This window comes from Brachionichthys hirsutus, chromosome 15, assembly GCF_040956055.1.
Source record: "Brachionichthys hirsutus isolate HB-005 chromosome 15, CSIRO-AGI_Bhir_v1, whole genome shotgun sequence".
NCBI classification, from domain to species: Eukaryota; Metazoa; Chordata; class Actinopteri; order Lophiiformes; family Brachionichthyidae; genus Brachionichthys; species Brachionichthys hirsutus.
The window spans coordinates 439,124-454,942 of record NC_090911.1 but is presented as its reverse complement, the minus strand read 5'-3'; the positions used below and the strand labels follow the sequence as shown (position 1 = coordinate 454,942).

The window sequence follows — 15,819 nt, the reverse complement described above, 5'->3', positions numbered from 1 at the left end:
CTCTTCTCCAACCGAGTCCGACTCGCCGAGCGCCACCAGGTCAAAGGAGGTCGCTCCGAAAACCGCGAGGAAGTCCAAGCAGACCAGAACCGCAGTGGAGGCTAACGGGACGCCAAACAAGAGTCCCAAGAAATCCCGGGAGCACACGCCGGACACCAAAGGTACCGCCCCCTTTACCTTCACGCTGACGCTAACGAGCCGCGAGCCACTAAAGCGGACGGCAGCACGCAACCGACGGGGTTTACACGCCAATCAAATCCCTCTCTTTCAGTGAGGCCCAAGCGAAGGGGGGCGTGGCGATCTGCTGTCGCTGCTGTGAAGCCTCTGAACAGTGCCTCAGCAGGACTGGAGGAGCAACTGCAGGAGGCGACATGCGGAGACGTAGAAGTAGGTCAAAAGGCGCTTCTCCTCATCGTTGCTGACAGCTGTAGTGAACATTCTGAAGGCGTGGTCGTGCCGTCGGTGACCTCCGACCTCTTCTCTCGGCAGGTGTTCCGATCCATCGGTGCAGAGGCTCAGCTGAGCCCGGCCTTCCCCCACAGTCCCGTCGCCGCGTTGGACCTGAGCTCCAGCCCGCCGAGCACCGAGCTCCAGACCATCCCCGTGTTCAAGCAGAGCGCCATCGTCCCGGCCGTCCAAAGGTAAAAGGTCAAACACGCCGGCGGCTCGGCGAGGCTTCGTGCCAGCACCGCCCCCAGCACCACCAGAACCGCCTCCAGCACCGCCCCCGGCACCGCCCCCAGCACCACTGTGGATTTCTTTGATGAGTTCATCAATGAATTCACAGATGAACATCTGCAGGACGTCGAGGTGGACCTTGATGCCGGAGAGGACGACCTGCTCCGGGAGCTGTCGGAGATGCCCGAGGGCTGAGAGCCCAGGAGCTGCTCTGCAGGGCGGACTTGTGATTAAATACCTTTGTGATCATTGATCATTGATCATTGATCGAGAGAACTCACGCTGCCCTGTGGTCGTGTTCCTGGGGAAACCAAAAATCTTTGAAATGTGTCCCTTGTCATTTTAATATTTCTTTTATTCAGTAAACTATCCTGTGGTCTTTTCTATCTTGTACATTTGTGTCTTAAAGTGTGTTTCTGTTTTTCAATGTGGGGGGGGGGGGGTGATATTGGGTCTGTGTTCTCACCCCACCCCGCCTTCCCACAAATGTATTGTTCAGAGTGACTTGTACAGATTACCGTGTAAGTAAAATACTTTTAATGACTGCTTTGGAACGGCACCGTACTTAAGCTACGCAGTGTTGCTGCAGATGTTACAGCAAGCCAGCCCGTTCTGCTGCTTCTTCTTCCGGGTTAGCGGTCGTAAACAGAAGGTCGTTCCTCCTCGGGAGCCGGAGCAGGCGAACACGAGCAAGCTGGAGCTGCTGAGGAGGACGAGCCGCCCAGAGGCTCCTGCTGCAGCCAGGTGAGCCCCGGCGGCTGTCTGCAGTGCACCGCTTCTATTGGACCGGGGGGGCAGCCCTTTAGATAATCAATAATATATATCAATATGACATAAATAATGGCTAATAACTAACAACGATTAGCTTTTTATTTCATTTGGTAGAGATAAGCTCCTGCACAGATCATATCTGAAAACATCGCGTCAGTTTCTGCTTGAGGTTGTAGAAAGGTTGGTGAAAACAATCATTGTATTTGACCCTTGACCCCCCTTCTGCCCAGGAGCGCTATAGGGACACACAGGGGAGCCATGGGCTTCATCCTCATGTATGATATCACCAATGAGGAGGCCTTCAACGCTGTTCCAGGCTGGTGAGGAGGAGGACGGCAACTTGTGAAGTATTTTATTTCCTTTTTAATTTGTTGAGCTCTTCTGTTGATGGTGGCCACATTGGACCGATCAGATCGGATTTTCTGGATTATACACATTGCTGAGTGGGAAAACACACGTCGTCACGAGAATCAGACAGTTTCCAAATGAGCCCTAGTTGAATCCATTTATCTACCTCTTGTTTGCAAAGACAAGTGATCGTTCTAAGAGTTCAGTCGGTTTAAATTGTTCTCTTGCTTTGTCAGAATTCTTAATGCTTGTTTGAACAAGATCGGGAAGTACTATTGATCTGACTTGAATTGCAATTTAACTAAGATGTGTTTACGTGCATAACTTTTTAACTCCTTTGTTTTGTTATCCAAATATGTGATTTAGATAATAAAGTCAACCTTGTTTGAAACCTGTCCAGTCACTTGCGGCTTGTTATCGCTTTCTCTTGTGAATCTATTTACCATTTTCTCGTGTTAATATTAGCCTATGATTTAAAAGGTCAATGGATGGTTGTCATGAAAACTTATTTATTTTGACATCACCAAAATGCAGATGAAACCTGCGCCACCTTCCTGTGCTACTGAAAATAACCGATTTTGGAGATAATCTGTTATTATTGCTGACTGGCGACAGGTCAAGACAGATTAAGATGTGTTCATGGGACATGGGGCGGCTGGGGCTCAGTTGGTACAGTGGGTCGTCCAGTGATCAGAGGGTCAGTGGTTCGAATCCCAGCTCTGACCGTCCGCATCTCGAAGTGTCCTTGGGCAAGAACCTGAACCCCGAATGTCTCCCAGTGGGTCCGGCAGCACCTTGCGTAGCAGCAGTCGCCCACTGGAGGGTGAATGTGTGTGAATGGGTGAATGTGAGGCCTCGTGTAAAGCGCTTTGTTGCACCACCCAAATGTCAGGTGCAACTTTGTTTTCAGTGCTCGATGCAAAGAATCCTTTTTGTCAGATCAAGCTAGATCAGAAGTCATCCAGGTTAGCGACATTCAGCACACCTTTTGGACGCTATCGGTTTCTCAGGATGCCGTTTGGCATAAACTCAGCAAGCGAAGTTTTCCAGCGCTCAATGGAACAACTGTTCGCTGGCTATCCATGTGCTATTATAGTTGAGGACATACTCGTGGGAGGTCGTGATGCTGCTGAACATGATGCAAATCTGAAGAAGGTGCTTGACCGCGCACGTGAGATCAAACTCAGACTCAACCCGCAAAAGTGTAAGTTTCGTCTAGATCAGGTTTGCTATGTAGGTCACATCTTCACAAAGGAAGGTCTTAAAGCTGACCCCACAAAGACTGAAGCCATCACGAACATGCCAGTCCCAGGATTCTCTGTCGCGTATGCATCTCGGACTCTTTCAGACACGGAAACTCGCTACGCACAGATCGAAAAAGAACTGCTCACAGTGGTTTTCGCGTGTACAAAGTTCAAGGACTACATATATGGCAAGTTCACAGTCATTGAAACAGACCACCAACCCCTGGTCACCATCTTCGACAGCCTTCGACATCACTCTGGTATACAAGAAGGGTAAGCACATGTACCTTGCCGACACCCTGTCACGTGCTCCAACCCGCACTGATTCCCAGACCCTCAGCAACATGATCCGGAATGGATGGCCTAACAAGGAACGCCAGGCACCTCTCTCTGCCCAGCCATACTTTCCTTACAGAGATGAGTTGGTAGTGGAGGATGGCGTAGTAGTTAAAGGACACAGACCAGTCATTCCTAACGCGTTGCAAAAGGAGTACATCCAAATTGTGCACAGAGGCCACCCAGGCATGGAAGCGACGAAAAGCAGAGCCAGAAGAACAGTATTTTGGCCCAGTATGAACAAAGACATTGTAAACAAGCTTCTGTCTTGTGCGGTTTGTAACAGTACACGTCCGCACCAACAGAAAGAACCACTGAAACCACATCCTGTACCTGCTCTACCATGGTCTACGGTTGCTACCGACATCTTTGAGTGGCATGGACATCAATATTCGGTGCTGCTACTCGTACTCAGGATGGTTTGAGATGGATCTTCTCCGTGACATCTCCTCAGCTACTGTCATCAAAAAGCTGGAAAGACACTTCTCTGTTCATTGCACCGCACACCCTAATCTCAGATAATGGTGGACAGTACACAAGCCAGCGTTTCCGGGAGTTTGCTAAACAGCAGCCCAGAGTACCCACAATCCAACGGACTAGCTGAGCGTGCAGTCCGCAGCGCAAAGCAGCTAATGGAAAGGTCGCACAGAGATGGTTCAGACGTTTTCCTCAATCTGTTGAACATCAGGAACATTCCTCGCGACAACACGCTAGGATCACCGGCAGAACGTCTCATGTCTCGACACACACGCTCAACCTTTCCCGTGGACAACAGTCTTCTAGCACCGGCCCCTAAAAGCAATAAACAGGTCGCTACACAACTCCAGCAGAAGAGACTTGTTCAGAAACGGTACTACGGTGCAGCCTCTCGCAGAAGGTCAGGTCGTCAGACTACAGACCCCCCAGGGATACGACCGCCTTGCAAGGAGCCACGCCCCTACTTCATTCAATCTGAGGGAGGCACCTACAGGAGGAATCGCCGCCACATCCTTCCGGTCAGTGAGCCGTCTCCACCTCCACACGTCGACCCTGATGATCCTTCTTCCCAACCGACTGTTCACGCCGTTTTTCTCAGCCGACGATTCACCGTTCCACCTGTGAGCAACCAAACGCTCCGGCTCGCTCACCAGCCCGGCTGTCGCACGGTGACGCCCCTCATGTGACACGCTCAGGTCGGGTTTCTAGACCGAATCCAAAATATAGAGACTGAACTGAGTGTTGTTGTTTCTTAAAGAAAACAAAGGGTGATGATGATGATGAATATATTTATTAGATAGAATGTTAGAGTACAAGTACAGTCACACAGTAGCATGTATTACAGTACAAATAACGTCAAACATCCTGTCTAAGAGGAGCATTTCAAAAAAGCCCTTGCGGGCTTGTTTCCGTTGAAAGTCCTTCGTACATAAATCATCCACAAAAAACAATACAAATAAAAATAAATCCAATATTAAATTACGCAATTGATGCAACGTAACATTAGAAAGACAAAAATAAAATGTTATTACACCGCCAGTGCAAACTAACAATTAATCTAAAATAAATTACACCACTGATGCGAAATGACAATAAATAACTTACATAAATTACAATAAATTACTAAAGCAATTAATACGTGCAACATAGGTGGACAAAAAAAAAGGAGGGGGGGTTTGACCCGGAGAGAGTCGTGATGACTATCTCCGTTTCTGTCCCCCTAAAAGGTGTATTTTTAGGGCCTTTTTGAAGGAGGCCAAAGAGGTGCATGTTTTGAGGGCGGGAGTCAATCCGTTCCACCCTTGGGTGGCCGTATTGTAGAAAGATGATTTACCCATGTTAGTCCTATAGGAGGGGGTAATCAGGTTGTTGTTTGAGCTCCCTCTAGTGTTGTGGCTGTGGGTGTCACTAAATCTGTGGAGGTGTTCCGTCAGGTATGCAGGGATTGAGGGGACTGAGGGCAGAGCTGCATTGACTATTTTAAATGCCAATCCCATTTTGAGTTGTTTAACCCTGTCTTCTACCCTGAGCCATTTTAGGCTAGCAAAATGTCCAGGAAGAAGGTGGGTCATGGGCCCCAGATTGAGGAGTAGCCGAATCAGTTTGTTTTGGGAGGTTTGGAGCCTGGTTTTCAGGGACATTTTGATGTTTGAATACCAGGAGGTGCTAGCATAGTCAAAGAGGGGCTGAACGAGGGCTGCAGCAAGCGTCCGGAGAGCACTTTTGTTGACAAAAGCAGACATTCTGCCCAAAAATCTTGTTCTTTGATTTACTTTTTTGATCACCTTAGTTGCCATACTATCACCAGACAGGTATTTGTCAAGAACATAGCCCAAATAGGTAATCTCTTCTTTGCTGGAGATGACTGTATTATCGACTGTGACCTTGAAATCATTAACATTTATCTCACGTAGAGAGTGTTTAGACCCAAAAAGAATCGATTCGGTTTTACCAAGATGTAGTGACAGTTTGTTATCAGTAAGCCAAGTACGGATTCTGGTGAGCTCAGAGCTGAGAGCCTCCTCAACCTGCACTTTGTCCTCTCCCGAAATCAGGAGTGCTGAGTCATCAGCAAACAGGAACAATTTGCAGTTACAGGCAGCATTCATGTCGTTAATGTATAGGAGGAACAGTAACGGTCCTAGAATGCTGCCTTGAGGAACCCCACAGCTCACCGGGAGGGACGAGGACAAGGTTCCGTTTATGTCTACCATTTGTTCTCGTCCCTCAAGGTACGATTTCATCCAGTTTGTTGATGTGCTATCAAAACCAATGGCCCCTAGTTTATTCAATAGGATTGAATGGTTAACGGTGTCAAAGGCCTTCTGGAGGTCCAGCATAACCATGCCGCAGTACTTGCCCGAGTCTACTTCACGCTTAATGTAGTCGGTCAGATATATGAGGCACGTGTCAGTGGAGTGGGATGTTCTGAAGCCTGATTGGAATTCAAAGAGCAGGCTATGCTCGGCGAGGTAGCGGTTGATTTGCTCCTGGATTATTCTCTCCATAACCTTTGAGATGGAACAAAGGATGGAAACAGGGCGGTAGTTGCCAGGTTCTAATTTGTTTCCTTTTTTATACAGAGGGATAACCCGCGCCGTCTTGAATTCCTGTGGGACGTGGCACTGATTGATGGATAAATTTATCAGATGGGTTACCACGGGGGCGATAGAGACAGCTGCGTCTCTGAGGAACCGGGTGGGTATGTTGTCAAGGCCTGTGGCCTTGTTAGGTTGAAGGGCAATTAGTTGTTTTAGCACATCAACAGTATTTACAGGTGTGAAAGAGAAAGTGTCCTTTTTAGCACCTAGCTTCTCATAGTGAGTTTGGATGTGGTCAGAACCATACAGACCTGAATGTGGGGGGAGTTTGCTGACCAACAGGGTGGCAATAGTGGTGAAAAAGCTGTTAAAACAATTTGCTAGCACCAACCTGTCGGTCTGGAGCGAACCACTTGAGTTAATGCAGATATTACTGGTTTTTGTTTGGAGTCTGTTGCTGCAGCCTAATTGTTTTAGGGCCTCCCACAGTTTTTGTGGGTTGCTTTTGTTTGCCTCAATGTTCTCATTTAAGAAATTCTTTTTGGCATTTTTTATCATTTTGTTAACTTCATTCCGTAGTTTTCTGCTTTTTTCAAGTAGTTCCTCGTTGTTGGTTTTTCTGTACTCAGAGTAACATTTGTTTCTGAGCTTGATGGCATTCAATATTTCCCCCTTCATCCAAGGTTCTGTACGGGCTCTGACCCGAACAGCAGTTATGGGTGCTATCTTGTCGATTACGGACAGAAATGCAGATTTAAAGGAAGACCAGGTCCCCTCGACAGAGGCGGAGTTTAAAGTTTCAGACCAATCAGTTTCCTCCAGCGCTGTTGTTAGAGCTTCTGGGGAGTAATGCTTCATGGTTCTGCAGTTTATTGTGGTATGACAATGGGCTGCAGGTCTATGAATTTTTCGAGTGCAGAAGATCATGTTGTGATCACTTAGACTGCACTCGATGACACCACTGTTTTTGATTCTAGATTTGTCTGATGTCAGGATTAGGTCTATGATGGTTCTAGAGGTGGTGCTTACCCTTGTAAATTGCTGAATCAGCTGGGTAAAGTTATGCAGATTACAGAAGCTGCTGAAGGATTTGAAAGTCGGGGTGTCTTTCCGAAGGACATTGGTGTTACAATCTCCTATCAGAATGACCTCCGAGCTTCCCAAGCCGATCACATGCTTCTCCAATAAATCATAGAATGAATTTTGGTCTGGGGGTCTGTATACTGCGCCAATGACCAGAGGTTTAGCTCTGGGATAAATGATCTTTACCCAGACAGACTCTGTGTCTGTTCCTAGTTCTGGTAGAACGGTGAAGTTGAGGTCTGATCTAACGTAGATGCAGACCCCGCCCCCATGACGGTCCCTGTCCTTCCTGATAACAGTGTATCCCTTAATCTCAATCTCAGTGTCTTTACAAGAATCATCCAGTTTGGTTTCCGAAAAGGAGAGAATTCCAACCTTACCGTTGCCAAACATCGATGTTAACTCGGACATCTTGGATTTGCATGTTAAGCTGTTCACGTTGAGATGAATAATGTGAAGACCTCTCCCCGAGAAAATGTTATTCATATCTTCCGTGGAGTAGAAGCCTTTGTCATTCACTGTCTCTGGGGGGACGCTGGGGGGAGGAGGGGGTATCAATGGGGGGATATTGTCCGCCGGTGAATGGGGTAGGGTGGGGCCGTTGGGCAGGAGGGGGGCGCTGGGGTGGCGGTATCGATCGTAAACAAAGGGAGTGGCCGACCGATACCTGGGGGGGGAGTGCAGCTGGGGGGTGGGAGTGCAGCTGGTGCTCTCAGGCGTTGCTTCGTGGCGAAAAACTCCGGGGGAATAATCCGCATTTCCGAGGCCTCTGCTCGATGTGACCCTGTCTGTGTTTCCAGGGCGGCGGGGGAAGCCCCTTCCGTCACCGTGACGTATCTGCGCCGCTCTCACCGACCATCTCGAACAACTGTCCTTGATGACTGTGTTATAAGGTGTGATAATACGTTGTGTTTTCATGGCCGATATCTCAGTGTTTAATACTGTATGATAAAAGGGTTCATAGTTTGAAAAGTTATGTTGATGTTTTACAGCCTGAGTGATTTACGTTTTTCAGTGTTTCTCGTGCAACATTAGTTAGGTATAGACACATACTTGGTTAAAGCACTGTTAAATATTTAAGTTAATAAAATGCTGCTAATTTCATGCAGGAATGTTTACGTTAGAAATGTTTGCATAGATGATGGCAGTACACTTTATTTTATTCCTAGAGGCACAAGCTGGAGGAAGAGGATGTAGATCATGCAGTATAATGATCGCATGTTTATTGTGATGTGTGTCCTACACCAGTTGCCGTAGTTCCGACTGCGCATTCTCGAGTTCCTGGTTCTAATTGACGGTCTTGCTGTAAAGCCACGCACGGGAGTACGGGTTAATAAAGAACGTACTAAAACAGTTTCAGTTCTCCTCTGCCGAGCTCTTCCTCGGCCTCCCCATCCCGACGGAGGGCAAGCCAGATATCAGTTTGGTTCCTCGGTGACAGGTTTCTCTGAACGGTGCATTGACGATGGCCTCAAGTCTGTGATAAGATATTTAGGTGACCAAACGTTTTTCATTATACAGCCCTGAATCCTTCAAAAGCACCATCATTGGACTTCAGTAAGCCTGGACCTGATTGGGCAGAAGCTGGCACCCACTGCTGACGTGGTTCATCACCTTCTGCTTCGGCTGGGCCACTTGCTCCCTGAGGACACTGGCCGTGGACACCAGCTCCGTGTTCTGTGTCTTCTGACCCTTGACCTTGTCCTCCAGCCGGGAGATCCTCTCCAGCTTCCTCTTGTGGCATTTGGGCTTTCGTTTTGGTCCTTAAACTTGATTTCACTGTTTCATTTTGTTATAATTTTTTATCTTTATGTATAAGGCTTTCAGGATCACACACGTCTGATTTGCATCATTAATATTAGTCCTGTTTGGCCAGTAGTACTAATTACTATGAGTACTATTATTAGTACTTCAGGTCATGAGTTGTCCTTCGAGACAATATTTCAGAGAGTGTCTGGCTAACAGGCACGTCGGCTCCTTGGCTGCGAGCAGGGCGACAGAGCATCCCGGATTCAGACGCAGCTGCAGCGGAGCCAGCAGGCGGTTCCCTACCGGGAGGCAGCCGGTCTGTGATGGACGCACGCATACGGATCCAGGTCTGCACCCGGGTCAGCGGGCTGTGACCTCAGTCTCAGCCTCGGTCGGTTGAGATGTTTCCCCACCTCAGAGAAAGGTAAGAGCAGCTTTCCTGCATGACATTTATTGCCTAAATCTTCCACGTAAACCGGATTAATGTGGCTGATTCACATCATCTGTTTATTGAATTGGCATTTCACTTGATCGCATTAAAAACCTCTTTGGTGATATGAGAGTTATGGCATGAGTTTTCGACCTGTTGTAATGAGACATTTTCATGCTGATGTCAAACTACTGTATCTTGTTATAACTGGAAAAAACCGTTCTGGTGCTCTTTTATTGATGAAAAGCTCACTTTCCCATGTTTCTACCCTATTCTGGCGGCTTTGGGTTCTTATCAGCCCCAAACAGCGAAACAAAGCATCCAGTCAATAGTCGTAGTTTGGGTAGGTCTGGAATCACCTCCTGGAACACGTCTGGAAGAAACCCCTCCCCTTCTGACATCAGGAGGGGCAAACGTGCACATACGTGCTTGCGTTCCCGTGTCTGCGTTCTGCCCGTCCACGCTCTGCAGCATTTTCCCTCCATAAAGTTTATTTTTGGTGGTAATGTTCCGGCGAAAATGTTTTAGTGTGTTAAACACTTTGAACGAGACGCTTTATGGAGCGGGAGACAGACGGAGACAGATGGAGACAGACGGAGACAGACGGAGACAGAGACAGACAGAGACAGACGGAGACAGAGACAGACATAGACAGAGACAGACAGAGACAAACAGAGACGGAGACAGAGACAGACGGAGCCAGACGGAGACAGAGACAGACAGAGACAGACAGAGACAGACGGAGACAGACAGAGACAGACAGAGACAGACGGAGACAGACGGGGGGAGACAGACGGAGACAAACTACTGTGTGACTGTACTTGTACTGTAATACATGCTACTGTGTGACTGTATTTGTACTGTAATACATGCTACTGTTTGACTGTACTTGTACTGTAATACATGCTACTGTGTGACTGTACCTGTACTGTAATACATGCTACTGTGTGACTGTACTTGTACTGCAATACATGCTACTGTGTGACTGTACTTGTACTGCAATACATGCTACTGTGTGACTGTACTTGTACTGTAATACATGCTACTGTGTGACTGTACCTGTACTGTAATACATGCTACTGTGTGACTGTACTTGTACTGTAAAACATGCTACTGTGAGACTGTACTTGTACTGTAATACATACTACTGTGTGACTGTACTTGTACTGTAATACATACTACTGTGTGACTGTACCTGTACTCCAACATTCTATCTAATAAATATATTCACAGAATTTAAAATAAACCAAACTGCCCTTCTCTCCCTCGGATTCGGGCTCCTTTGACAGAGCAGCAGGTTTCGCTCCTCTTTCCTGACGGTGCTAACCTGATTAGCTCATCCACCTCCCCAGTGAAGTTATTCCTGTTTTACCATCATTCTCACTGTGAATATGAATAAAGTGAAGCTTCTGAACTATTGACCACTGATTGAAAATCCTTACGTGAAGCTCACAGATGCCGTAGCGTCAAAGACAAACACGCATCGTAATCATGTCGATGCCGTGCGGATGTGTAAATATCAAACAGGTAGCATCATTAGAAAAGAGTGATGAAGAACTTGTACATTGTAGGGGAAAGAAAAATGGAGTGAGACGTTCTGAAAAATGAACAGCAAGAAGTAAATCATTTTAAACGCTACAGGCTAAGTGCTCCATCTCCCTTTATGCTACACACAGCGCTGGAAACATCCAGCAGTTTCTCCACATTATAGCTTTTGTGTGAAATCATGCAGAACATAGTTGGATTGAGCTGGTCTATGTGTGAGTGCTGCAGGGTGGCTGAATCGGAGGCCCCCGGGGGCCACGGCCCCAGTGACATGCTGAAGGATGAACTGTCCGAGGAGCTGGAGGAGCTGGAGGCCAAAGATGAGGTCGGTTCTTCATTTTCCTGAAAATGATTCATCATGGGCGCTGAACTGGAAGCACAGCTTTTATCTCTTTCCAGGAGAGTGACGTTTTACAAAGCAAGAAGGCAGAGTACCATGAGATGGAATGTGAAAGGGATCAGGCCATCCACAGATTACGGGTAGACATAAGATTATTAAGGCTACGAGATGATGGTAATAACAATAGAAGTACATTTACAGCAGGTCCATCTTCTCCTCTTCTCTGTAGGAGACCCAGAGTTGGAGCGTCGCATCCAGAACTCAGAGCAGAACCTGAATGACTCTCTGGAGGAACGGGATTGCATGAAATCCAGAGGGCCATTGAAATTCTGGACATCAAGATCTTTGACCTTAATGACCTTCATCAGAGCCTGGTTAAAGTCATCAACAAATAAAAGGGGGGGGGGGGGGGAGCGATGTGAAGATGAAAGGGTTAATTGCCAATGCACCGGGGGAGCTGGTCGCAGGTCCTTCTCAAGCACAGGAAGCTGCAGCAGCGACGTCTCAGCGCTGCGTGTTGCGTTAGGGTAGCAGGCACTTCAATAAGGTAAGTGCTTCACAATGGTGCTAATAGTTTGTTTGTTTGTGGCGTTATTTAACCGTCAACATTTTAAATGAGTACAAATAGAGACAAAGAGGACGATGCGTTCATGAATGTTTAGAGTGAGAGCCTGGCAGCGACGCCCAGCAGAGGAAGCAGCAATCAATATGGCATTGCACCAGCAACTCTTCTTTACACTTACTGTACCGGCACCGCTAAAAAACCCAAAAGATTCAAAGTGATCTGTTTGTGACGTTTATAGATGTCGAAAGATCACATGCTAAGAGCAGGAGCTTGCCTTTCATCACATCTACAGGTAGGATCAATGCAGTAACGACAGTCGGCACATGATCGTTAGCTGTTATTATGTTAGAAGCCTTATTCATCGCTATCTCACATGATCGTTAGCTGTTATTCCTTATTCATCGCTATCTCACATGATCGTTAGCTGTTATTCCTTATTCATCGCTATCTGACATGATCGTTAGCTGTTATTATGTTAGAAGCCTTTTTCATCGCTATCTCACATGATTGTTAGCTGTTATTCCTTATTCATCGCTATCTCACATGATCGTTAGCTGTTATTCCTTATTTATCGCTATCTCACATGATCGTTAGCTGTTATTCCTTATTCATCGCTATCTCACATGATCGTTAGCTGTTATTCCTTATTCATCGCTATCTCACATGATCGTTAGCTGTTATTCCTTATTTATCGCTATCTCACATGATCGTTAGCTGTTATTCCTTATTCATCGCTATCTCACATGATCGTTAGCTGTTATTCCTCATTCATCGCTATCTCACATGATCGTTAGCTGTTATTCCTTATTCATCGCTATCTCACATGATCGTTAGCTGTTATTCCTTATTCATCGCTATCTCTCAAACGTTGTTTTCATTAGCTCGTAAATAAAAGCAAAGAATCCTCCGGCCTCGTTCGGGGGTTTCTATTTGTCTCTGCACCAACATGTAATGTTTTCTTCCCTGGAAAAGCATACTGTAGTTTTAGGGACGTCCCGATCCGAGCTCGTGATCGGAATCGGACATTAGGTACCGATCAGGACTCAGATCTACATGGATCGTTACTTTCATTACTTTTTTATCAGCTCTGGAGTGAAGCTGCGGCAGAGTGAGCCCTCTACTCTGACAGAAACGGCGGCGGGCGCGGCATGATGTCACTTCCTGTGTTGAGCACTGAAGCTCGTCTGTCTGCGGTGTGGAAGTATTCTGACGTGGATGACAGAAACCTTGTGATTGAGGTGCTGCTCATTCTACAATAGCAAAATAGCGAGGGGGAAATGAAATCGGAATCAGAAATAAATCATTGATATTTATAAAAACCTACACTTTATACAAATGTGACAAGCAAACTCTTTATTTGATGGCGTATATTTGTTTATTAAACGTCACTGAGATAGAGCATTGAGGCAGCGGTGGCGAGAAGGGCAACAGCAGTCGCCATGGCAACACCTGAAAGAGAAAGGGTGGAACGAAGCGAGTGTTACAGCTACACCCCATTAGAGCTCCAGGGGTTTAAATACAAAACACATTTATCCATGTAGTATATATGTGATTATTTTAATTCAGCAACTTTTTTAACGGGTCCTGTGAAAAAGTAATAAAGACAAAAACATAAAAAGAACTCCAAACGCAATATAACTAGCGTAACTTTGAATAATGGCGCCGCATTCCCTTCCGGTGCAGAAAGCGGTCCGTCAGAACACGCAGGTCTTGTGCTCGCTACGCTAACAGAGTTTCATCACGTCCTTGCTTTACCGGGCTGCTCAGGTGACATTGAGAGTCTGTCCGACTCAAACGTAAGCTGATACAACGGAAAGAGTTTTACCAACACATTTGCTTCTTTTGGGCTCCAGTGCTTCCACGGGTCCCACAGTGAGCTCTGGAAACACAAAACACACAATTCATAAACTACAATACGTTAGTAAAACAGCTGCTCAGTGAGGTCTGTCCAACAGAGACCCTTCAGTACCGAGTACCTCAAAGTTGTACTGAGTTATATTCCATGTTCACAAACGTTTTTACGGCAAATGCACGGTTTATTAGTTCCCTTTTCTTGACTCCTACCAAACATTTATTAAAGCTAAAGCGGCTAAATGTTATTACTTTACTTGGCCAGCCTGAGAAAACATGTTTGAGAACATGACACTGGAGCTCAAAAATCTTGCCAAACATGTATTAATATGTCACAGATTTTCTGCTACATCCCGGGATATGTATAAATGTTTACATTTCCATCATTTTATTAGTATTATTTTCTAGCCTAAGAAAAATTACACTGTAAATAAATACTAAAATCAAATTAAAATACATGCACAGTATTGCAACATATAAAATACAGTACCTGTACAGTAACAAGATCTGCCTTCGGGGAAAAAAAGTACTTTGCAAAATCTCCCCTTGTCCGACTCGCTCACCCAGTTAGCATCGCGTCGTGTTTACTTTGTGCTTTTGTGAAAGTTTCATTACAATTTTTAAATATACCCGACTGTTACTGTATTAGAATACAAACATGCTTGTAGGTGTGTGGCAAAGGGTAGTACAGTAGAGGGTTGGTGAATTCATAAAGGTACAAATACACACAAAGCAATAAAATAAATATGGTGCCGCTATTTTGCGTATTTTCACGCATCACGGGGGTCACACAACGTAACATAGTGATTATTAGCTAATCAGAGATGTCGTCATGTATCATGAACAGCTCGGTCCATTCTGTGCAGACACACGCTCCCAGTACCTGCCGCAGCACCTCTCTCCAGGATTTGGGCAGGTGATTCCTGAGAGGTATCCAGGTGTTCCTCAGCCACATCAATGTCCAGCATCTCCTTCAGTCTGTCAGTGGCCTCTGCCTTAGCCTCATCACTGAACTGGTAGTCGCACACGCACACCGGCCCACATGAGCTCACTGGGCAGAAGATGCGACGAGGGAGAGCGAATGTATCTGAAAGAGACGAAGAGGCAGAGATGCTGCGAGATGAGCGGCTGAACATTTCAGAGATATTTAGAAATACCGTGGAACCTCTGTTCTCGAACGACTTGGTTTTCGACCAAAACGTTTGTTTAAATTGCCTCAGAAGTAAATGTTCTGCACTTATACACGTAGTGCTCTTTCCACCTTCGCGGTGCTCAAAGCATGAGGCCTCACATTCACCCATTCACACACACATTCATTCATACATTCACACTCCAGTGCTGCCAGACCCACCGGGAGACATTCGGGGTTCAGTGTCTTGCCCAAGGACACTTCGACATGCAGACAGTCAGAGCTGGGATTCGAACCACCGACCTTCTGATCGCTGGACGACCCACTCTACCAACTGAGCCACAGCCGACCGGAAGTCAAACAGATTTTTCAGTACTCGATTACAGAACTAGGCAGGATTGACCGGACGGTTTATTTAACTGTTTTTGGGTTGATAAAGACCCAAACCCACCAAAATAGTGTAATATGTTCCCTTTAAATGGCACGGCTCCAGTACACGGTAGACAGTGATAACGTTTTGGTTCAAATATTCTGACCAGTTTTTGTCTTAAACTCCAGAAATAAAATGATTACAGACAGACAAACATGCTGAATGCAATATTTCTCACTTTACATGCTCAATAAATCTGATTATTGGGCGGAGTCAACATAACAACGTTGTAAACAGTAGCAGAGAGAAGCAAGAGTGATTTAGTCAGGTAGTGAATTTAAGTTGACAAAGTCCACACCTGTC

The 15,819-nt window shown here is 46.2% G+C and overlaps 1 protein-coding gene across 1 annotated transcript; it reads right to left on the bottom strand.

Moving 5' to 3' along the window:
* Positions 1–13,484: 13,484 nt before the first annotated feature.
* On the bottom strand, positions 13,485–15,179 carry LOC137904587 (protein odr-4 homolog). Its single transcript, XM_068748784.1, has 3 exons — positions 14,841–15,179; positions 13,932–13,985; positions 13,485–13,555 (listed from the first exon to the last, which is right to left on the bottom strand). Exons 1-3 carry the CDS (start codon positions 15,091–15,093, stop codon positions 13,485–13,487), a joined length of 378 nt encoding a protein of 125 aa, XP_068604885.1. The 5' UTR covers positions 15,094–15,179.
* Positions 15,180–15,819: the final 640 nt, after the last annotated feature.

Coding starts and splice junctions, on each gene's coding strand:
- LOC137904587 (XM_068748784.1), bottom strand. CDS start 15,093: ATGTTCAGCCGCTCATCTCGCAGCATCTCTGCCTCTTCGTCTCTTTCA. Junction 13,986..14,840: donor GGAGAGAGGTGCTGCGGCAG/GTACTGGGAGCG, acceptor TTGTGTTTCCAG/AGCTCACTGTGGGACCCGTG. Junction 13,556..13,931: donor CAAAAGAAGCAAATGTGTTG/GTAAAACTCTTT, acceptor TTTCTCTTTCAG/GTGTTGCCATGGCGACTGCT.